General features: G+C 51.1%; 1 protein-coding gene across 1 annotated transcript; it reads left to right on the top strand.

Moving 5' to 3' along the window:
- Positions 1-5,521: 5,521 nt before the first annotated feature.
- On the top strand, positions 5,522-23,382 carry SDC4 (syndecan 4). Its single transcript, XM_028121977.2, has 5 exons — positions 5,522-5,605; positions 17,169-17,307; positions 18,392-18,438; positions 19,245-19,443; positions 22,325-23,382. Exons 1-5 carry the CDS (start codon positions 5,537-5,539, stop codon positions 22,474-22,476), a joined length of 606 nt encoding a protein of 201 aa, XP_027977778.1. The 5' UTR covers positions 5,522-5,536; the 3' UTR covers positions 22,477-23,382.
- The last annotated feature ends 688 nt before the right edge of the window (positions 23,383-24,070 follow it).

Genomic DNA, 24,070 nt, shown 5'->3' with positions numbered 1-24,070 from the left:
CCCCCCCATAGATGGCAGTGGCAAACAGCAATGGCATGTATTTCTCAATCATGGGTTTGCAGGTCAGCTGGGGCAGCTTTGTTACAGCTTTGTTGTCATTTCTCCTCTCTGAGCCTGTTCTCCCATCTGTAAAACAGAGGTAACACTACCAACTTCATGGGGTCAGAGTGAGGATGATGTTCAACACTCCCTTCTAACTAAAGATACCCTCTGTTCAGGAGGTGATGTTCACCCTCTAGGCCGACTAGTAATCCAAGAAGCAGTTTGACCTAAAAATCCTCACTCTGGGAGACAATGAAGGCCACTGGCTGTGCCAATCTGACTGACTGCCCCCCCAAACTCAAACTAGAAAGACAGCGAGTAAGTCCGTCAAAGAGAGAGGGGCACACATCCAGGAAGAAGAGATACCCTCAAATAAAGACCATGCAGGCTTTACAAGCTAGAGGTAAGGTGGCCAGTCCCTGGAATCATCTCAGTTCTTGATGTCTTCCTTTCTGTTTTAGTCTTTAGCCCTCCTGTATCCTTCTACTAATCCCCAAGCCCTTTTGTCTTAAGGAGTCTGGAGTGAGACATGGTTCTTTGCAATTGCAGTAGCTGCACATACAGAGAAGATGCACATAAAGTTGCCAGCACAGAACTTGGCATATAACAGGTCCTTAAGCCACTGGCGGCTACTGTTCCCTAATCAGGGAGCTGCTGGAGAGCAAGGGCAGTGTCTCATTCACCAGGATTTTTCAAAAGATCTCTCATAGAGAAGATGTTCATCAAATGTTTGTTGGATAGATGAGCAAATGGGTGAATACCTGTGTCTGAATCTCTGAGGACAAACATCCAAATGGCATTCATTCATTTATCTATACGACAAACATTTACTGGACACTGACCTGTGCCAGATCTTGGGCAAGATGCTAGGGATCCATCCACACACAAAACAATGTCCCTGCTCTCATGGAGCTTACACCTGGTGGGGAAAGAGATGATAAACAAGGAAAATGATAAAGACACGATGTCAGGTGAGGGAAGTGTTATGATAAAAAAATAAAAAATAAATAATGCAAAGGAAGGAGAAAGTGAATGGAGAGGGTGGGGCTATTTTTAGAATTCTTTACCATCCCTCCGGTGGGTGCTGACTCACCATGCGGGCCTTTGTTTGCCTGTCTTACAATGAGGGTGCTGTTGGGGTGAATGGTCTGGGAGAGCCCTTCCTTGTCCAGTGTTCCCAGGTTCTGTGGTTATGCAAGGCAGTGGCTGGACATTCCATGGCCTCTGGAAACTCCAGGCTGTCATTATCTGGAGCTTGAGAGAGATTTGCATGGAGTGAGGAAGACCAAAGAGGGTTGGCACCATTCTGGGAGAGAGAGCCCCACGTCCACTCTCTCAGCTGTTCTGAAAATAGTGACATGATTACCTGTTATTTACTTTGTGTGAGGAGCTTTTGGCAAGAAAGCTCCCCAACTCAAGACTCTTAGAGGAAGACCTCTGTGATCATAAAAACGGGTATCATTTTTTTGGTGGTGGGTGTTGTGCTAAGCACCACACTCTCAACATGCATGGCTCCCAAGTTACTAAAGAGAAACCGAGGCATGGAGAGGTAAAGTGTCTTGTCTCGGGTCACACAGCGAGGATTATAGCCCAGATCTCTCTGACCCTGAAGCCTGTGCCCTTAATATCCAACAAAAGAAAGAAAGGGATGTTTGCCCAAGGAGAGGGGCAGATGGAGTGACAGGGGTCTCAGGGGAAGGGGAGAGGAGCCCTAGAAGGAAAAGGTGAGAAGGTTTTGAGAAGCCTTCCAGGAGAGGAAGCCCTTGAGCTGAGCCATTGAGAACAGAATTAGTTGCAGTTTCTTGGGTTGGACATCTCTGGATGCTCCAGGTGTATACCCAGCCTTGGTTACCTCTGGCCTAGGATGCCTGAGAAAAGGGAGAGGGGCAGTTTTACCCCAGTTATAGGCCAGATTTCAGCCATCTGCTGCCTGTTGACTCCCCAAATCATTTCTCTTTGCTTGTAAGGAAGCTGTGAGGAGGATCTGTGTGTGGCCCATGCTATCCCCCAGGCTTCCTCCACCTCAGAGGTAGAAAATAAGGAAGCGCCATAATGTAGGGGGCATGGACTTGGTACCCAGCACTTCACCTTATTTTACCCTCCTAATTATCCCAAGAGATAGGTCTTGGCTTTTTGTTTTGTTGTGTTGTGTTTTACTTCAGTCCCATGTAGGGAATTGGGGACTTCAATCCAGTTCACTAAACCTTTGATTACTGCATTTTGTTTTGTGGGAGCCAAAGAAGAACCCATTAAGACGTCTTAAAAGGCCTCAGGGTCTGTTCAAATTGTTTTTAACCTCTTGGGGGTCAGGAAGAGAGAATCTGAAGTTTCCTGCCCCAGGAATTTGCATAGAGACACATACCCTATGGAATTAGTGACCATCCATGTTCCCCCTTGTCTGCAATCCACGAAGCACAGGTTAAAACCCCACAAATCTACAAATAACCACATTCAAACATGTTTCATGCCTTCAGAGAGATTCTCAGAACTCGAAGGGGAAATGAATTCCCCTTGGGATGGTTTTATAGAAGAGCTTCTTCTGTCTAATCTGGCAGTATTCAATCTTTTTTGTTAGTGTGCTTCCCAAATGATTATTGAACAATTATGTACTTCCTGGCACATTTTTAGTTGACAGCTAACCTTTTATCATCAAGAGTTTAAATAGCTGCAAAGGCTATAATTTCTGACATATTATAAATTCATACACTCAAAAATAAACGTTCATGTCATTCTTTTAAACGTATCCAGTTGAATTAAATATCCTAGCAATTTGATACCCACAACCATCCTTTTAAAAAATACATGAACAGAGGGGCCTGGATGGCTTAGTGGGTAGATAGAGCATGTGACTTTTGATTTCTGGGTCATGAGTTTGAGCCCCATGTTGGGTGTAGAGATTACTAAAATCAATCAATCAATCAATCAATATGAAAGGGCTCTTCTCTAATGGAAATTTCACATCATTCTTTTTTCTATTCAAACTCAAATTTCCACCCCATGTTTCACCACATTAAAATTTTACCATATGTATTTTTTTTTCTAATTTTAAGTAGGTTCCATGCCCAACATGGAGGGCTTGAACTCATGACCCTGAGATTAAAAGTCCCATGTTCTACTGACTGAGCCAGCCAGGCTCCCCACCAATAATGTATTTTTTAATGCTTAAATAGCTTATTGATAACGCTATCATATTTCTCTGCCTAAAAATACATATATGTAAATGGAATCATTATTTTACCTTCTATGACCATAAAACTAGCTTTAAAATTTTGAATCATTACAATTATCATAAAAATGCATTTGATCAAAACAGTGTAAATACATTACAATTTTTTGAAGTCCTAAAAGTGTTTTTAACAGTTTTTTGGAGATATAACTGAAATAAAATAAACTCTACATATTTAAAGTGTGCAATCTGACATACGTCTACACTGGTAAAACCAGTTCTACAGATTTTGATAAATAATTATTAAATAAAAAAAAGTAAAACTGGTTAATGTTTCCTCCCCCATTAGTCCACGTGTCTCTGGAGGGCTATTGTTTGTACAAGAATGAGGACAGGCTTTAGCAATAATATTATTCCTACTTTTAATTATTTATAGCTATCAAGCAGGGGTGTACCAGAGTCAGATTGTACTGGTTCAATTTTTAGGAAATTTGTGGGTGGTATAGGCATCCACAGAGGCTAGGCACCTTAGGGAACATGACCATTACTAAAAACTAAATTATGTCAACTTATAATTAAGTATATTAAAAACAAAGGAAATACTTTGTACTCAAGACTCATTACTTCCTAATTATTTCACTATATCTTATTGTTATCTATGCTTATGATATTATTTGTGCCTATTATTTTGCACTCTATGTGGTAGAAATACTGCTGGTCTCTAACCAACTCCATGTTCAATGACATCACACTGGGAACTTGAAATCAGCTAAGGTGGGAGTATTTATACCACAGAAATTGGCAAATGGTACGAATTAGCACTTCCTACTTCCCCCAACCTATTGTTAAACATTTACCAGCACACCACTGGCTGTAAGAAGTTGGTGGGAATAAAAGGAGTTTTGTTATAGCGATGTGTTGACAGGTAACCAAAATCGCATAGTGATCTATCATCAAAAATTATTTTAACGATCTATGTACTGACAACTAGATTAGGCCCTCCTTCAATTGTGTGGAAAGCAAAGATTGCAAAAACCATCCGACTTGCGAAAGGATTTTTTACTCTGACGTGAAATTCACTCATTTTCTCAGTTTATTTCTCAATCCTAGGGGAGTAGCTGGAAAAAATTGCTTACCTTTAAATCCGTGGGGAAAAATATGGTCGGCATTTGAAATTTGCTTTACTGTCAAGGATCTCTGCAGCATGATATTTTCAACCTTTGATAATAATTAAGGGAGGGAAGAGGAGAGATCGCTCCCAACTCTCTACTCCACGAAGTGTATGAATTCACAGTTTGCCAACAGAGGTCAAAATACTCTGGTTATGAAGCCATGCCCCTGCCTTAGAAAAATACATATGGAAATCAATCAAGGCGAGAGAGAAGTCTAGGCGCCTTGGTACTTGACTGATTATCATAGGATGCTTCCATAGGATGCTATCCATAGGATAATTCCAACAGGATCTGTACCTGGGAGCCCCAGAGGATTCCCACCTCCACTCCTTCCCTATTGCTTGGGAGAATGCCGGGGTAAGGCAGACACACAACTTTCTTTTACAAAGGGTGTTAGCAGATCTGAGATAGACTTGCAGACTAGTTCTCAGAGAGATCAAACTTTTTCTGAAGTTCCAAATCCGGACAAAGAGTCCCTTGAAGCAGAAGTCAGCCATCCCAAGACCAAAAAGTCTGCCCATTGGTTGTTTTTGTTCAGTCCGCTGCTAAGAATGGCTTTTACATTTTTAAACGATTGGGGGGAAATTCAAAACAACAAGGATGCTTTCCTTTCGAGCTACGATGCCGGAGTTTGGAGTTTGAGTTAAGTATTGCAAGAGACCGAACGGCCCGCAAAGACGAAAACATTTAGCTCTTTAAAGAAAAAGTTTGCTGACCCCTTAAGGCTATGCATGTTCACGTCCCGTTTGGAATGTGTTCCGTACCCTCCGAGGGGAGCGTTACCGGGTTTGAGGAGCGCGGGTCTAAACTGAAGCCCCTGGGCAAGTCCCTGTCCTCAACTTCCCCGGGTATAAAACGGGGTTAGACGCAGTGATCTCTGGGGGCCTGCCTGGCAGGGCATTAAAGAAATAAAGGGGACAGAGACTCGGGGTAGACCGGGAGCGGGCGGGCAGGCGCGCGCCGGGCGGGTCCCTCGGGGTTTCCAGCCGCGTGGGCGGGCGCAGCTCCCCGAGGCCCAGATTTCGCTGGGGAATTCCGGGCGGGGTGCGGCGGCGGGGCGGGGCGGGGCCGGGGCGGGGCCGGCTACCGCCTATAAGAGGGGGCCGCACACCCGCCCGGGCCATTCGCCTGCGCGCGCTGTGCGGACCGCAGTACCATGGCCTCCGCCCGCATGCTCGCGCTGCTGCTGCTCCTCGTGGGCGCCCCCGCCGCCGCTGCCGAATCGGTAGGAACTGGGGGATCCCAGGAGGCGGCCCGGTGCCTCCTTTGTTCCTGGGGGCCTGGGATAGGGGGGCTCAGGGGGCCGCGTTTCCCCCAACTAGACGCCAAGGCCGGGGAAACTTTGCTGGAAACTTGGCTCTGGAGTCACGGGGAGGCTCCCGGCCGGAGTGGCTCCCCCGCGCGAACGTGCGCTCCAGCCTCTTGCTCTTCCCGCCTACCCTGGCCTCGGCCCCGCCGCGCGCTCCAGGCTCGGACGTGACTAAGCCGGTGTCATCTCTTCTACCCCTACACTCGCGCCCTTCCCTGGTGATCCTGGGGCAGGCTCCGAGTCCTGGATCCCCCTGCTCGCCCTCCGTAAGCACCCACAGCTGCGGCTCTAGAATCCTACAGGGCCTGGGGACGAGGGGGCTGCGTGTACTCGGAAGGGGGAGGGGTTCGGGTGTGCGGGGGGGCCTTGTTTCACACACCGGGGAGCGAAGAACTGAGCCCTGACCTCAGGTCTGGCCCCAGCCCTGTCACTGGCTTGTGACAAAGCAAGGCTCTGCCCCTTCTGAGTGTCAGTTTCCCCATCTGCACAACGGGCTTGGGGGAGCGCCGCAGGAGATGGCCAGTGCTTCTTTAGGGTCCCTACAAAGTTGGGACTCTGATACCTCAAGGGCGGACGGGAGGGATGGTTTGGGCTCAGCACTTCACCAAAGAGTTGAACCTCTGCTTTCTGCGAGAATACTGTTTATTTCTGATGAACTGTGCACGGGAAATCGGAGTACCCACCTTGAATGGGGTAAGGGGGTTTGGGGGAGAGAAGGTCTCAGCCCCGAGAAGCTCTCCTCGCTGCCCGCTGGTCCCTGTCCTAGTTTACAAAGCCCTAGGCCACTAGAAGCTCCATTCATCCCAGCGGCCAGTGGGGGGAGGAGGGTGTCAATTTCATCTGGGAAGTTGGGCGAACGGGAATTGATGGGAGAGGCTATCGGCCCCCCCAAGAACCCCAGCTCTGTGCCCCCTTCATGCCCTTAAGCCCCCCTTTTTAGGGGGAGCAAGTCTGTGGAGTTTAGTCATTGTCGGTTCCTTTATGGGACTTCTTTTTCTCTGGGCTTAGGGAAAAGTCTTGTCTGCCTGGCAGCTTCTGTTGAGGAATGAGACCCTGAGAATAACCTGCCAGCACAATTGCAGGCAAGCAGTGATGATAGCAAACATTTAGCGCTTATGGTGTGCCTTCTGGTGTTCTACTAGCTTTCTACTGGCTGTTCTAATGGCCTATCAGCTAGCTTAATTCTGACAACCCGGCAGTTTACTGTTCATAAATTGGTCCTGAGGCTGAGGAGGGAGGTTAGCTGACTTACCCAAGGTCACACAGCTAATAAGGGTGTGAGTCATTCAAATTTAGGCAGCCAGTCTTCCAAGTTCCTGCTCCTATGATAAGCTGCAGTCTGATGCTTTCTGAGTGGCTGCCCTTGTCCCATCCTCAGGTAACTCAAGAGTTTAGAATCTGTTGAGATTGGGGGCTGGCCAGCCTCAAGAAATTCTGAGGTGGAAGGAAACGGGCCCAGAGTGAGATGATGACTTACCCAAAACCCAAAGTAAGGGCAACCTGACCGAAAGGTTAGTGTCTGAGCCAGGACTCCAACCTACACCTGCGGCTCCCTGGTACAATGCTCTAAACTAGGTGCTGAGAGATGTGTTGAAGTCAAGCAGCTAGGGAGACAGCTGAAGGAATGCCAGGTTGGGTCCTGTTGGCCTGGGCAGTGTGTGGGGGGGAAAAGAAAGGCCCAGGAGGTTGTGAGGTCATTGCGTGGACAGTCACATGGCAGTCCCGGTTCAGGGGCTGCTGAGTCTGCAGGTGCTTCAGGGTGAGCAGCAGACAGCTGTGTCCTGGGGGCCATCGGAAGGATATGGTTTGGGGAAGGGCAGCTGTGTCAGCCCTGCGCATGGTGACCCATCAGCTGGGGAGAAGTAGGCCCTGAGCAGCTGCTTCCGGAGAGAGGTGTCCTGGCGAATGTCACAGACCTTCCACCTCTAATTGGGTCACAGGGCTTCCCCTTTTGCCTCCCCTGTCCCCTTCCTGCCAAGGTTGTGGCCGGAAAAATCAGACCTAGTCATAGCGGAATAGATGTGATGGAGAGGTCTGCCTTCTTTTTGCAGGTGGAGAAAACAGGCCCAGGGAGAAGGGATTTTCTGATTGCAGTTATGATTTGTTGAGTGCTTGCCAAACGCCAGGTCTGGTGCATTTTATCCTCACAAAAATCCCAGCATGTGGGGATTATATTATGCCTACTTTACAGATGAGGGCACTGAGGTCTCCCTCCAGTAGGTGCTATTGAGGCCCTCCCCAAGTTTTAGGTTTAAGCCGAAGGCCTGTGCTCCCCTTGGGTGGTACCCTACCCCCACCCTGAGGGCTTGGTGCCACAAGTTTTGGGAAGGGAACCCAGTCTGAGCAGCCAGCCTCTTCCCTGGCAGGGCTTGCTATCCCAAACCAGTTCTTCCTGTCCAGCTGGGAGCATTCCCCTGAACTGCCTTCCTGCCACTCCTTCTCCAGCCAATTAAAGATAGCCTTGTTTGGGGAGCCGGACCCCCCCCCCAGAGGTGTTGCTCCCCAGGGGCACAGCCTGCTGATGTGGCACCAGGCCCAGTGGGTTCTGGGGAAGTGTATTTTAGCTTAGAGATGTTTCTGGTCTCCTTGAGAATTCTCTCCTTGATTGTACCAAGGTAGCAGTGGGGCAGAAGCCCAGGGGCTCTGGGACCCTTGAGTGGCCAGTGAGAGCTCTTTGGAATTCTTAGAAGCCCAGAGAACCACTAAGGATATTTGGGCCATGGTTTAGAGGGTTCTGTGAGGTTGACATTCCCCCATCTGTAAAATGGGGTTTGAAAGAAATGACCTTGAACGCCCTTTTCAGCCCAAGTAGTCTATTAATAATTAAATACCTACTCTTTGAAAGGGACTGTAGAAACCCTGGACATCTAAGGCATTCCCTCCCTTGAAGAAACTTAGTTTGTGAGATAATTAATACGTATATCCCACCAAATTCTGAGTGGTAAGCCCAGCCCTCCCCATCCCCACCACACATACCACTTCCACCCACACCCGGCCAGGGCGTGGGGATGGGGGCATTTCTGCTCTATTCATCTTCAGTGAAATACTTGTCCCTTAGTTAGTACTCAGGAAATGTTTGTATGAATGAGTGACTTCATGCATGTGACTTCCTTCTAAAAGGCGCATTGAGGTTATTTATCACTGATATGAAGGTCTTCCAGGGATATTGTGAGGTAAGTTTTATTTACATTTTTACAAGAAACTGATGCTCAGAGGAAGATAGTGGCTTGCCAAGGTCAGAACCAGGCCTCTCTGATAATACAAGGAGTCTGGTTTTGAGCATCTTCAGAGAACATTCCATATGAGGAAATTGGCTGGGTTTGAAAGCAGATACCTTGAGTTCTGCTTCTGAACTGCAAGGTGACCTTGAGCAAATGTGCCCTATCTCTGGGTCTCCGTGTCCCCAACTCTATAATAAGCCCACCTTGGACTAAAGCCCTCCAAGGGTCCTTCCTGCCCTGAAAACACACCCGTGGGGGGAGGGGAGCTTTCTTGGCCCCCCTTGGTAAAGATCCTAAACAAGAGGAGAAGCTGGGGGGTGGGGGGTGGAGACATTCAGCTCCCAACATCCCCAGCTCCTGGAAACAGAGGGCTTTTCCAAGGACTTGGAGTGCTAGGCTGTCCTGAATGAGGAGCTGTGGAGAGCCAGGCTGGGCTTCCCGCCCCAGTTCCCTCTTGGGAGGAATTGGCTCCTAGTTGTTCTCAGCCTCCTGGACTGCTGGGTGTGATTTCCAAATTACCATTTAAAATTGGGGGAAGGGGCTGGACAGGGCCTGTGAGTCACTGGAGGAGAGTGGTGGCTGGCCTGAGTCACCCATTTCCTTTCAACCTCTTGGCTAGTGGGATGACTCTAGTGGGGGTGTTGGAATGGGCTCCCGAGTTTACCTCGTCCTCTGAGAGCCTACTAAAGGTAGTGTCTCAGCGCCCCGGTCTTTGAGGGGATGTACAGGAAATGCTAGTCCTAGGCGTCAGACCTTCCCAGTGCCTTGCCTGTGGGTGGGCTTTTTTGACAGGGTGCAAATTCAGCCAGTCTTCAGAATTGGTCTTCAGACCTGTGCAGAGAAGGTAGTGCTTTGTTTCCCTGAAAGCTCTGAGCTCCTAGAGCAAGGCTGGGGCAGCCCAGTTACGATGGCACCCCAGGAGGCTCTGATTTTTCTGATGCCCTCTCCTTGCTTTCTGGAAGTGGATGGAGAGCACTGGAACAGTGGTTTGGGGCCCGGCAGACAACTTGAAGGGGTGTGAAGTCCACCCCTTACTAGCTACGTGACTGTAGCCATGTCACCCAGTCTCCCCGGCCTCTGCTTCTTGGGTGTTGTGGTGAGGCTGCTAGGAGGTGACAGGCTGCAGGTAAATCTCACTGGGAGGCTGCTTTCTTAGTGACAGGGATGCCAGGTGGTTCCTGTACCTTTGAGGATCCCACTCCCAGGGCCCCTGGAACACTCCTTCCCTCCCAACAGCTGCAAGGTGGGAAGGGAGGAGTCCAGGGTGGGGCTGATAGAGTTCAAATCTCCTGTTTGTTTGTTTTAGAAGTGGGCTGTTTGCTAATTATCAGATCGGTTTATATTTAAACAAGAACCAGTTCTCAGCAGCCCCACCCCTCCTGCTGGGATCTGTAGGAACCCCTCGCTGAGCTATTTGCGGCCTGGAGGGCGATGGGGGTTTGCTAAGGGTACGGGACCACCTGGACAAAGCCCAGAACAGGGTCACCCTCCTCAGTTGGAGGGGCAGAGTTTCTAGGCCTACGGAGGCTGAGTGAATTGCAAGGAGTGCTCTGGCCTTGGAGAGGGGGTTCGATGGTGGCCGGGAAGGTACAGTGTCTGAAAAGCGGGTAGATTTTCAGTACATGGGCCTCTAGAGAGGGAGGAGCAGGCCTGTGTCAACAGTTGGGGCCTGATTTAACCCTAGAAGTACTGGAAGCCTGACTCACTGGTGACCTTCAGGCACGTCCCTGCACCTGGCCAGGCCCTTTGGCCCTGTCTGCTAGGTGAGTGGAAGTGGGTACATTTAACAGCCAGAAAAACCTGAGTCACCATCCCAGCTCTGCTGCTCACCCAGGGACATGCAGTTAGTTAATAAGTCACTTCACCAGTATGTCCTCAGTAAAACACCTGTGTCACTCAAGGGTCATAGTCGGTATTTGGCAAAGTTGTAAAGGGCTGGCTTGATCTTGGTTTATTCTTAGTGGCTAGACGAGGGCTCTTCCCCGGGGCCAGATGTTGGCTTCAGGGAGGTGGTATCTGCGTGCACGCCGAAAATGTAAACCGATAGTTACAGTTCTTGGGGTTCAAAACTTTTTTCTCCTTTCCAGAGGGCTCCAGGAGTCCCCAGGAGATCACTCTGTGATTTGAACAGATTTTCCCAGCTTTGGCCTTCTGCAGTTCCCCCCTACCATCCCTCCTACTTTTTACCACCTTGTCTGTGCCCCCAGTTACCACCCCCACCCTCTGGCCAGTCCCTCCTACTCAGCCTGCCTCTCCCCTCCCCCGCCCTAGGCCGGGAGCTCCGCTTGCCCCAGTTTTCTCTGGCACAGAGGCTGGCTAGTCAGGTGACACCTGGGGTAATGGAAAGGGGAGGCAGGGAAAGGCTGGTGTGTGTGGAAACTGTGACTTGGTGGAGCCCGCTGGTCGCGGCCAGGCCTGTGGGACTGGCTATACCACTCGGACCTCAGGCCATGAGGGCAGAGATGACCCGTGGCCGATCACAGGGAGTGGGGACACTCCCAGGGAAAGACCAGCTGGGAGACGTCTGTGGGACAGACTGACCTGGTCTGGAGCAGTGGCTTCCTCACGTGGTGGTGGGGGTTATGGAAGGGGGAGGCTGGGAAGGGGCAGGAAGCCAGCACCCAGGGCTGATCTAATCAGCCGAGACGAGGCTATTGACTTTGCTCTTGAGAACACGGGAGGCTTGTTTACGTCCCGCCTGTAGATCCAGCAGGGACTTCGGATCTGCTGCCTAGATTACAAGCCCCAGCTTCAATGCACTTCTGTCTCTGCAGCCCTTGGGGAGCCAGCCCCGTCCCAGCTGTCTCCAGCGGTAATCGGAGCAGTGCCCAGCTTGGTTACCAGGCCCTGAGACAGACGGAGGCTTGTCTCTTTGAGAACCGTCTTTTACAGGTGGGCAAACTGAGGCCCAGTGGGGAAATCTCCATCACCTGCTGTCAGGGGGATGTCCAGAATGCAGGTCCCCACCCCCACCCCCATTCCTAGCTGGCACCCCAGCATCCTGGAGCCCTTGCTGTGGAATGGGTTGCCCTGGGACGGGGGGGGGGGGGGGGGGGTTGGTGAAAAGTTGGCCGCTGGCAGTGCCAGGCCTGGCTTCTCTCCTGAGTGATTGTGTTCAGAGTAACCCGACCTTGGAGTGGGCAGAGCTGACATTCGAACCCCCCCCAGCCCCACCCCCACCCCCAGACCTGGCTTAACCCTCCAGGTACCAGGGCACTAGCTGTATGTGGTTTCTTTTTGCCTCTTGGATATTTTTTTTTTTGTCCCTAAGGCAGGTCAGTAAATACCCCCCGGGGGTACAGGTCCCCCAGTAGAATGTCAGGCGTCTCTAGTCACTTCCATTTGCTCCTTTTGGAAAAATACAACCGCGTTTCCTCTGCCTCTGTTGTCTTAGAATGGGTGCTCCAAGTTGTGTGGTCTCTGCCCATCTCTGGGTCCTTTGCAATTGGGGGTGCAGGGGACCTGGTCGGTTGTCCCAGAAGCAAAATAAATACCCATTATAGGTATTTATTCACGATTTGTGAAGCACCTCCTCCCGCACCCCGATCCACTGACCACCTTCTTTTAGCAGTGGAGCTGCTTCCACAGCTTTTCCCAGGTCTCTCTGACCCTTTGAGCACTAATCCCTTTAGCCAGAAGGGAGGCAGGTGGGGATTGATAATAGCTGCTACTCATTGAGCACCTGCTGTGTACCAGGCCATATGCTGGATTCCTTGCACACACTAATGCACTGCACTTAATCCTCATCATCCTGCAGGGTGCTCCTAGCCCTGGGTACCAAAAGAGAAAGCTGAGGGTTCAAGATGTGACGTAGACCCCAAGACTCCTACAGTTACGAAGTGGCCAGCCTGTGCTTTGCTTGTGGGGAACCACTCTGCTGGCAGATCCTTCATTTCTGCTGAGGTGTAGGTCTCTGATTGTGGCTCCTGGGTGTGCTCATTCTGGGGGGTACCTGACCCTTCAGAAAGGGGGATGGGGGAATACAGTGATTGTACCAGAGGCTGCTTTTTGGGCTCTCTGGTCAGAATCACTCTGGTGGATTCAGTGGTTGGAACCCAGTGTCCTTGCTCCCCCCACCCCACCCCCCCTTTTGAATTTGGCTTGCACAGTTGTCCTTCTGGTCTCACCTCTTGAAAGAAGGGTCAAGTGTGTCCCTGACCCTACCTCTGCTGTGGAGGAGCCTGAGGGCGGAGGTGGGGGAGGGGGAGGAGGAGGCTGTCCTCCCTCTTTTCCTCCCACCAGCCAACCAGGCCTTGATCCTGAACTTCTCCCTGGTGCCCCAGCCAAGTTTTTGTTCTTTCGTTTAAGCAAAATCACTTTCACCTTTGTTTGCTCCCTGATGGAGCCTGGCCTGGCAGTGTGGGGTCGGGGTGGAGAGGTGACACGTGGGTGGCGGTGAGAAATCTGGTTGTGGCTGAGGTGTGGTCTTGGGAAAGATCTAGGTTCAAATCCCAGCTCTGTTGCTTTCTAGTTGTGTGACTTTGGATAAATGACTCTATTGCACCTGAGTTTCCTGCAAAATGGCCAGAGCACATTATAAGACTGTTGGGCCGGTACAAATGAGCTCATAAAGGGAAGACTCCAGCTTGGTGCCTGGCTTGTGGTGGATACTTGAGCTAGTCACCCCAGCCCCTGTGCTTTTCCCTGGTGACTGAAGCTGTAGGACTTCGGGATAGGGTCGGTGACCTTTTCCTAGCTTCGTGACTATAGTGTAAGGACTGGATGCGGAATATGTCTGGAGTGACAGCTGCAGCCTGTGGGTTTGCTGAGACCCTTCGTTTTGCAGCCAAATCCTTGAAGCAGGGCGGGGAGGACAGCTCCAGCCTCAAGTTAGGAGACCTAGGTTCGAAGTCCAGCTCTGCTTGCCAAGTGCTTGGGTGACCTTGGCAAAGTCCCTTGTCTTTTAATCTGTCTGCTGGGTTATAAAATGAGACCGTTGGGCTCAGTGACCTCGGATACCTTCTGTTGGCAGGTGTTAGTTCCTTTGGAACAAAACGGCACCTACCCCCTCTTCTGTGGGTAATCTGGGAAGGCATTCAGCATCTCAACCCCCAGGCACCAACCCCAGGTGCCCACCAGCCCTGGGGCAAGCAGGGTCTGTGGGACCCAGGCCCACTGACCTATTTCTGTTGTGGTCTGTGAGAAAGGAGACCTGAGGGCCCGAGAGGGTGCCTGTGTAAACACACGATCTGCAGGCAGGGATGGGGGTGAGTGGAGAATAGATGGGGGTAGCTCAGCTGGGAGCAGGATGGGGTCCTCTCTGGTCAAGGCAGGGTCTGGCTGCTAGTGGCCTCATTCTTCGGATGCACCCCAGACTGAATGGGCCCTGTCTGCAAAGCAGGTGAGGCAAGGGAGGGCTGTTGGCACGCCCATACACACAAAGGGATGCTTGCCCATGTTGCTTGCCCATTGCTGACCTAGTCTTAAAGGGTTCCCATGTGGGAATGGCCCTCTTGTCAGGAGTCATGGGCAGAGAGGAACAGAGAGGGTGCTTCTGGAGTGGAAGAAAGATCTGCTTTCCCGTGCCCTCCCATGGGTACGCCCCACAAAACTTCTTCCAGGCCCTGGGACTTGCTGGAGGAAGGCACGTGGGCCCCTCTAATGCAGCCTTGAGAGCCCCGGGATGGGTGTCTGACCGGGTCTACTCCTGGCCGTGCCGCTGACCCCTGGTGCGACCTTAGCCAAGCTGGTTATCCTCCCCAGGAACCTGGTATGGAAAGGAAGGGGGAGGGAGTCGCCAGGTGACCCCTAAGAGGGCTGAACTGCCAGTGAATCTGGGTTTCATCTTTGGTTTTGAGACCACCATACCTGCCTCCTCTCTTCGCCTCCATCTGGCTAATGAAAAACTGAGCTAGTAACTGTCAGCCAATCAGCATGCTGATCCCGCTGGTTATTTTGAAACACCCCTTAACACTTTCACATAGTAAAAGAAGGGCAGGATGTGTAAACAACATTCCAGGGCTTCGGGGAATAAGAATCCTGTGGGGAGGGTCTCCCACCTGAAACTGCCCAGGGTTGGGACCCCAGCCCTTGTCTTGAGGATTTGGAGCTGTGACTCCCACCGGAGTCTCCAGGCCAGGTCGACAAGGGGCCAAAGTACCTTTTTTCTCTGCTGGGCTGGATTTGACCTCCACTTGACAGGGCTCCCTCCTAGCTTGGGTGGCTGGGCACTCTGTGTACATGCGTGTTCATTCGCATGTGGCTAAAGGCTCGAGTGATCCATGCCTGGGTTCTGGTCCAGTGTGGCCACTTTCTGCCGATGTGACCTTGGGCAAGCCACTTAACCTTTCTGAGGCCCCGGTTCCAGTTCTGCCCACTTCTGCACAAGATCTATCAGGAGAACGTACTTCATTTGCTAAGGGCTCAAGAGGTCCTGCTCTTTCAGATTTGGGGCCTGGGGGAATTCGCAGCAGGAGATGGGGGTAGGAGCACAGGGACCTCGCCCTAGGGGACAGTTTCGCAACCACCACGGAGGAGCCTTCCTCCCAAGCTGCCAGACCGAAGCCACAGGCACGGGGCTGTGTGCGGGGGCTGGAATTCCAACACCAGCAGCTCAGCAGCTCCTGATTCCCAAGTCATGAAGTCATCCCCAGCCAGGGCTTAACCCCTTCTGGCTCCCCACCCCCATGTGTGCCCAGTGTTCAGCAAAGATTCTCCCATCCGGTGGAAGAGGGCTGTGTGCCCACAGCCTTCCCCCCTGGCCTGACCCTCCTCCCTTCCGGGAATCCAGCATCTGCCCTCTAGGGGGTGGAAGAGGGCATGACAGTCAGGTCCTGCCCACCTCTCCCGGGAAGCCAGTGGAGGAAGTACAGAGCCTGGGCCTCTCCTGCAATGCTTACCCGGTCTTAGGAACAGCTATTCCTCCTCAGGCTCCCCCCCCCTTCCCCCGGTGTCACTGGCAGTCTCAGCTGGGTGAAGGATAGCCTGGGGCAGTCAAAAAGACACCGGGCCTCTCCACTGTTGTCTGGCTGACTCAGTTATGTGACCTTAGGCAAGTCACTGCTTTGTCCAGAGCTCAAATTCTCTCAGATTCTGTGAAATGAGAGCATGGGACCTCCCTGGCCTCTGTAACTGGTATTCTGGTGGTTCTGAGCAGAGCCCCTATCTCCTACAGTTAGGGGCTCTGGGAAAGAAGAGGAGAATGTTTAGAGGAGGGGTGTATATTGAACTTCATTGAAACCCTAACTCTTTGGGCAAATAGTAGGCACTTTAGTATTTGAGTTAATCAGCGGGGGGAAGAAATGAACTTTGCTCAGGGCTGTTGTCCTTTGGGAAGCCTCAGCCCCAGAACTAAGAGGAAGGTGGTAACCATTCTGAATGTTTCCTACCCTTGTGAGCTCTGGGGGATGGGAACAGAGTAGCTGATGTACTTACAGGACCTTGGGGAAGCTTTTGCCTCCCTGGACCTTGATACTTTCCCTTTGAAAGCTTCTTGGTGGAAGTGGGGTTTAAGATTCTGCTGTGATGTGACGGGCTGGGTCCCCGTGTGGTAGGGGCCGAGGACATTTGTGGGTGCTGGAGTGGATGGTCCTTCCACAGGATGCCTCTCTGTGCCCTCCCCTGTGCTGGTACAGAACAGATCTATGGGAGATGCTGGAAAGCTGAGTACAAGAGTGTGCTTACGTACTTGTGAGTCACCAGGTCTGCACAGTGCCTGGCCTGAGGCTGCCCTGGGGCGTGGGTGAGCCAGCCCTGATTGCCCCAGCCCAGTCTGAGTCAGCTGGGAAAGGTGTCCTGGACTGGGCAAGACCGGTGCCAGCAGCCCTCTCCCTGCCTCGGGTGAATCAGCTGTGACTGCATTTGCATCCTAGAACCCTGGAGCGTCACACCCTCAAGCCTGTGTGGTTCTGCATTCAGGCAGCTCGATGCTGAATCCTCTCTCTTCGACCTACTTGTGCCAGAAGGAAATGCCCAGTTTCCTCTGTTGTAAAATGAGGTTAAAGACATGCCTTTGGTGTTAAGAACAGGGACTTACACATACTATTTGCTTAGTCAATGGTACCTAGTAATATTTAATGTTCTGATTATTACCAACTTTATGATTTTTATTAGCCCAGGATGGGAAAGAGATTTGCCTAAGGTCACACAGCAAGTTAGGGACCAGGAGGGGTGATCTCCAGGTTCTGGCCTGATTACCTTCCAGCACCCCAGGTTATCTTACTGAATGCCCACTTCACTGCCTTTTGGGGATCGGGGGCTGCTGTAGAGCACCCAGGGGACTACCAATGTGGCTGACGTGACTCCCTTTTTCACCCTAGATCCGAGAGACCGAAGTCATCGACCCCCAAGACCTCCTAGAAGGCCGATACTTTTCTGGAGCCCTACCAGACGACGAGGATGTTGGGGGGCCTGGGCAGGAACCCGATGATTTTGAGCTCTCTGGCTCTGGAGATCTGGGTATGGAGGGTCTGGTGGGCAGGCCTAGGGTCATGGGGTTGGAGGGAAGGTGGCCTCACCGAGCACAGGGGAGTGAGCTCGCCTTGAGACTTGGATTTGTGTGGGGGCTTTCCAACAGTGCTCTTCCCCTCTCGGAAGAGAGGAAACAAAAGTAACTATCAACCCTTTCCATCCCTGACAACCCTCCTTGGGTGAGTTATTTGTTGCTTGGAGTTCATTTGTAGCTCTAGGTTTTCTGAGCACCAGCCTGGACCTGTCTGCCTGTGGCTGGGGACCTAGTGGGGGTGGGGCTGGAAAGAACTGATAGTGTTTTCTTCTTATGAAAAGGAAAAGGAGCAGCTCAAAAGCCTGGGAGCATGTGTGGGCAGAGGTGTGGGTGGGGGCCCAGGAACAAGCTCCTGCTTCAGAGGGGGGCGTGGGTGAAGGGGCCCAGGCCTCGGGTGGCTGGACTGGGCAGGGGGAGGGCAGGGCTGTTCATGGTCTTCTGTGACTCCCTGGCTCAGGCTGCAGCACAGAAGCATCCCTCCTCCGTACGGAGTGCTGTGATGATCTCTGTGACCTCTGAGCCTTGGTTTCCAAATCTGTAAAATAGTAAATCAGTGTGTTGGGGATTGGACTGAGTTAAAGCTCTCTTGGCACATATACGGAGCACTCAGGATATATTTTAATGTTGCAATTTCTAATATTTAATATTACAATCTAGAGTCTTCTCAAAGGAATCCCCTGGGGATCTTACGAAACTGCAGACTGATTCAGTGGGCCCAGAAATTCTGCATTTCTAACCGGCACCCAGGGGATGCTTTTGGTCCCTGGATCCAAAATTATGGAGCAGGGGTTTGGAGCTGACAAAGCATCTGCTCAGCTACCTGCTGAGCATTCTTGTGAAAGAACCAGAGAGCCCAGTCTTTGGAGCCCCATTTTACAGATGAGGTGACTGAAGCTGGGGTGGGAATGGTCACTTCCTGTACGTTGAGCATTTGAGGGCTGGTTGTACGTTAGGACTCCCCCTAGCCATGGCTGAAGAAGGGGGAGGTCCTTTATCTAAGGGGAAGTGACCTCACACTCAGCCTTTCTGACCTTCCAGATGACTCAGAGGACCCCCAGATCTTCCCCGAAGTAATCCAACCCCTGGTGAGTAATTACATGCTTTTGCCTCTCCCCCCTTGCTCCTCTCTAACACCTGTTGAGAAGGGCCCATAAGTGAGGGTCTGACCTCTCTCTGCAAGAAAGCTTTTATTCAGGGCTCTGGCTCCCTGGAGGCAGGCACAGCTGTGGGTCATGGGTAGGCCGTCCTCCCTGCAGGGGATAATCACTGTCAGCACTTAGATGTGTTTCCAGCCCCTTTTCTGTGCATTTCTAGGTATTTCCCAACGTTAATATCAAGTTGTATATACAGTTTTGTGTATATAAAGTGGTCAGGAGTTTGAGTTTATTTCCTCCCATAATTAAATGTACTTCCTATTCATTTTTATAGGCTGCATCATCATAGCTCACTGCTTTTCCCTTTTTGATGGAAATGTTTCGGATTTTCTGATTTTCTAAAATTATAACACTACAGCAAGCTTCTTTCACTCAAATCTCTGATTAGCTCCTTGGGACAGGGTCCCAAGCAATTTCTGCAGCTCTGCCACACTGCCCTCCGGGGTGGTGATTCTCGAATACCCACTGACCAGCAGTGAGTGGGACCACGTGCTTCCCTGCGCCCTTGGTCACATTACTCATTCCCCATTTGGGGCAGACCTGGAAAGGTGGAGGGTGAGCCTTCGATGGCATCGTTGTTGAGAGTTTGGTGCTGCTTTCTGTCCCAGGACCCCCTGGTTCAGCCAGCAAGATGGCAAAAGCAGACTCCCTCCCTGGCTGAATGCTTCTGTCCCCTGCCCCAGGCTCGTCCCCAGACCACGCTGAGTGTTTGTCTCTGCTCCTCCCACCCCATGCAGGTGCCTCTCGATAACTTTATTCCTGAGAGGGCAGGGCCTGGGAGTTGGGTCCCCACCGAACCTAAGGAATTGGAGGAGAATGAGGTCATCCCAAAAAGGATCTCACCCTTTGAAGGGGACGAGGACCTGTCCAACAAGGTGTCCATGTCCAGCACTGCGCAGGGCAGCAGCATCTTTGAGAGGACAGAGGTTCTGGCAGGTAAGCTCCTCACCAGAGACTTAGAAGGGGGAGAGGACTCAGAGGGAGATAGTGCTGCAGACACGGATGCCTGGGGCCCCCGGGTACCCTGGAGACTCGAGGATATCAAAGGCTTCTAAAGAACAGCCGGAGAGTCAGTCACTTGCCTTAAGTCCTTCTGTCTTGTTTTAAAAACATTTGCACAGCCTAGGGTTGGTACCTGGGGAGTTAATTATTAAACGTTCACTTCCCATGAAAGCCCATTGGGCTGGCTCCCCATCCCCCTGCTCTGTCACTTGACAGCCTTGTGACCTTGGCTGAGAAGCTTTCCAGCCCCAGTGGGGAGGTGAGCCTCAGTTTCCTCCTCTGTAAATGGGTACAATGCTACCCCTTGGGTTGGTATCATAACTCCATGCAAATTAGAATCTGAAGTAATTTGGCCAACTGGAAAGCGCTTTTCTGATTGGTGGGTGTAATCTGTCATTGAGTCTTCACTGACTTTTCATACTCGGTGGCATACCGGGATCCTTCATACGACAGATTAAGACACTGAGGCCTTGGAGAGGAGAGGTTCAGGGTTTGGCCTGACGTGAGAGCCGCAGGGTTCTTGACTGTGGTGTGCTATTGTGGAAGCTCTGTCCCAGGGTGGGGCTTCGGGTGTGGCCTTCATCGGGGTGGGGACGGCTCCCTCTCTCCTTCCCTGGCAGCTTGGGGATCTCCAAAGCTCGCGGGGGCGGGTTGTCAGAGGGAACTCTCTCTCTGGCCAAGTTTTATAGGCCAAGGGCCTGTCTGCATGAACCAGCCCGGTGAGTGACTGCCCTGGGCCCAGGCTCAGTTACTCCTGTCTCCTGGCAGCCAGCCGGGCCAGCACCTCCTAGGAGGCCTGAGGTACAAGGAAAGAGCCCTGTTCCCTGCATTTTGCAGATAAGGCTCCCTGGGAATATAACCCCAGGTGACGTTGGGCCCAGCTCAGCCCTGACCCTGGCCTCCTGATACTGGAGCCAATGTTCTTTCTCCTTTACCTTCGCTACTTGCTGAGCAATGTAAAGAGGGGTAGGGGATGCTTTTGGAACCAGAGGGGCCCTTAGAGGCCTTTTAGTCTTCTAAGCTTCAAAATATTTGGTAAAAACCTCCCCCATCTTTTTCAACCACAGAGTTTCACTTTTAGCTGGCATATGTGGGATCAGCATAAGGTTTTGCTTTCACCAACTAAGGATTTTGTTGCTTTTAAAGAAAAATGCAAAACCACTGATCTAGTCCAACCAAGTGTGTCTTAGAAATGGGAAGACTGAGGCCCAGAGAAAGCAAACCACTTGTTTGGGTCACATAGCAAAAGACAGAACCAAAGCCAGGTCATCTCTTAAATCTTCCGGTTGAGAATTAGACAAACATAAGATCTTCATGTGAGAAGTTCTACTGTTGCATTCGTTGGGGTGGGAACCTCCATTCCAGTAGCATCTCTGCACCTGGAAATTTCTCAAGTGCTTGCTAGAAGCCATCTGATCCATGTGCCCCCCCTCACTGAGCCTCCACAACTGGACAGGTATGGTTGGCTATCTGTACTCTTAACAGATAAGGAAACTGAGGCTTAAGAGAAGCCAAATTACTTGTCCAAAGTCACAAAACTAGGCACTGGTAGCCCCGGCATGTGAACCTACGACCACAGTCACTTTTGAGACTGCCCTTGAACCTTAACCTAGTGCAGAGTCCCAGCGCTGACCAAGGTCCTGATAAGAGGCGCTCGGGGTTATCAGAGGGGAAAGGTGATAAAAACAGTCATGGAGCTGGGATACCTCATTCCATGTGCTTTTTCTGTATTTCCTGGGGTCATTTTGTTGCTGCTTTCTCAGAGTTTTAGCCAAGAAAGAACCTTACCGGGCTCCTCTGTTCCATTCTGCCCCCATTCTGTGCATAGATTGGGAGTGTGTGCAGGGATGGAAAATTAATCTCCTTAGCCCTAGAAGACCGAATTAGGGGACTCAATCTGCCACAGCAAGGATTCTGTGGGGTATCCCTGCCCCCTCAGCAAACAGGATAGAGCTCTTCAGGCGGCCTGGCAAACTGCAAAACAGCTGTTCACCTGAGGTTAGCAGCCTGCATCTGCCTGATGCCAGTAGGCAGCCTTGGCCGGTGCTCCTCTCTGAGCTGAATTGGGAGAGTCATTTCATAAGCACTTCACTGTTGTGCCAGGGTCCGATTCAGGGTGCTAGGGACACATACAAACCACCAAGGTTTACAAGTAGTGAGTACTGAGCCTCTGCCGTGCATTGTTCTAAGCACTTTCGGTGGGTTAATTTATTTAATCCTTAGGACTGATGTGTGAGAAAGGTCCTCCGATTTCCGTTTTGCAATGAGAGAGATGAAGGAACTTGCCCGATCACACAGCCAGCGATGAGTAATGGGAGTGGGTTGCAGGCCTTAGCACACACCGAGCTGCACACGTAGGAGGGGGGAAACCACAGTGTGTCATTGTCTGTGACACAGCAGCACGGCCATGTCCACGTGTCCGAGCTGTGTTTGGTAGCGTGCACCTGTGTGTATGGAGAACGTGTATACCCGTCTGTGTAGGTGTGTGCACTCACGAGAGTGCCAGGAGTCTGTCTGGGCAGATCGTCGCAGCTTGCGGGTCTGCTAGCTCCTGGCGCAGTTAGTGCTAAGCTGTCGCTGGGGTGTGTGCTTGGCTGTGGGCTCCAGCAGGTGCGGGTTGGAATGGTGGCTTTGCCGCCCTAGCTCTGTGGTCTCCAGTGACTTACGGCGACCCCCTGCTGTCTTGTGAATGAGGTCGTGCCGAGCACAAGCAACAGCAAGGGGGAGCATGTCTATAGTTGTGAGAGCTGACTGCGGGGAAGTGGCAGTGTACCCGAGGTCCTGACCCACAGCTCTCCCCATTCTTCCCCTGCAGCTCTGATCGTGGGCGGCGGCGTGGGCATTCTCTTTGCTGTTTTCCTGGTCCTGCTGCTGGTGTACCGCATGAAGAAGAAGGATGAAGGCACCTATGACCTGGGCAAGAAACCCATCTACAAGAAAGCCCCTACCAACGAGTTCTATGCCTGAAGCGCCCGCCTGGCCACCGGCTTGGACCTCCGTGGGGAAGGAAGCCGAAGGATTTGGGAGGGTGGACGTTAGGGTAGGGGGAGGGCAACCTAATACTGACCTGTCCGCATCTCCAGCTCTGATTATGTTTCAAGCGTCAGAAGAGACATCATCTTCTGTTCCTGCCTGCCTCTTCTTGATTCTCTGCCTCGGTTGTCCCGGCAGAAAAATAGGGTTACACTTGGCCTTGCTAAAGGCAGGTCTGGGATTGGATCATTTCTTAATCTTACACTTAAAATGTGGGCCCAGCTTACACCCTGTCCTGAACATGCCTCACCCAGAGCCCCTCTGAAGCTGGGACAGGAGTCCTGCTGGGGCTCTGCCCCCAGTGGGCCTTCTCCCTCCCTCTTGTGAAAAGGAGCCAGGAGAAGGAACTAGAACCATCTGTACCTTGAGATGTGTCCGTCAAAGGGCACTTGTGATCACACTACAGGAGTCTGTGGTATACCTTGGGCCATTGTCGGCTCTTTCAAGTGACTTTCTGGAAATCAACCTTTTTTATTTGGGGGAGGGGATGGGGAAGGAGGGAGGGTGGGAAGAAGAACTGAAAGTTCATACTGAAGTGGATTTGCAGAGTATTTGTAAATCTATCTTAAGTGGGGTATTTTTTTCCGAATGGTTCAGTCCTTGGTGCAGAGCCTCTGCCTGGGCAAGAGTGTGCCGATGCTGAGATGTCCTCCGCTCTCTTGCACTTTCTGCAGGACCTGCGAAGTTTGTATTTAATGGCTTTTTTTTTTTTTTTTTTTTGAAAATGAGAGAAGAGACGGAGACATGATTTTTATTATTATTATTATTATTTTTTACTATTTATAGCTTCAGACAGGGCCCTCTTCCTCTTTTTCTTTAAATATCCCTTTTTTTTTTTTTTTTTTTAATACTTAACACTCCCCCAGCTCATGACCTTGGCCCTTGCTGAAGCTGCTTCCTCTAAGAAGTAGCTTTTGCTGAAACTTTTCTAGCAGATCCCAAAATATAATGTTAGGGGATGGTGGGAATATTTGTGTCTCTTCTTGTAATATATTATTATTCTTCCTTGGTTCTAGAAAAATAGATAAATATATTTTTTTCAGGAAATAGTGTGGTATGTCCCATTTGAAGTTGGCTGGATGGTTGAGTGAGTGGATTTTTGTTTGGCTGAGTGAGTTTTTGCCACTCTCTCTCTCTCTTCTCTCTCTTCTCTCTCTGTTCCTGGTGCCTTCTCCCGATTGGGCTGGAGTAGTTGAGGGTAGACAGTTCTACCTTCTTTCTAGCTTCTGCTTTGAGCCCAACCGGTGTTCCTTTGTTTGCTCTCTCCAAATTTATGAGAAAATTGGAGAGCTGTGCTATCCGCTGTGGTGGCCACCGGCCACATGTGGCTCTTCAAATACGTGAAAATCACCCAAAGTTCAAAATTCATTCCTCATTTACACTAACCACATTTCATGTGCTCATTTGCCACATATGGTTCGTGGCTGCTATAGTGAACACGCAGGTAGGGACCATGTCAGCCTGTTCAACCGCAGTGCTAGAGAACTAAACTGGCTTAACACGTCCCAGCCCCAGCCTTGCGGGGTTG

The sequence above is a fragment of the Eumetopias jubatus genome, unplaced genomic scaffold (genome assembly GCF_037043125.1).
Source record: "Eumetopias jubatus isolate StellerSeaLion01/CBP00866 unplaced genomic scaffold, mEumJub1_p1.0 scaffold_9, whole genome shotgun sequence".
NCBI lineage: Eukaryota > Metazoa > Chordata > Mammalia > Carnivora > Otariidae > Eumetopias > Eumetopias jubatus.
This window is presented reverse-complemented; position numbering and strand designations above follow the sequence as displayed.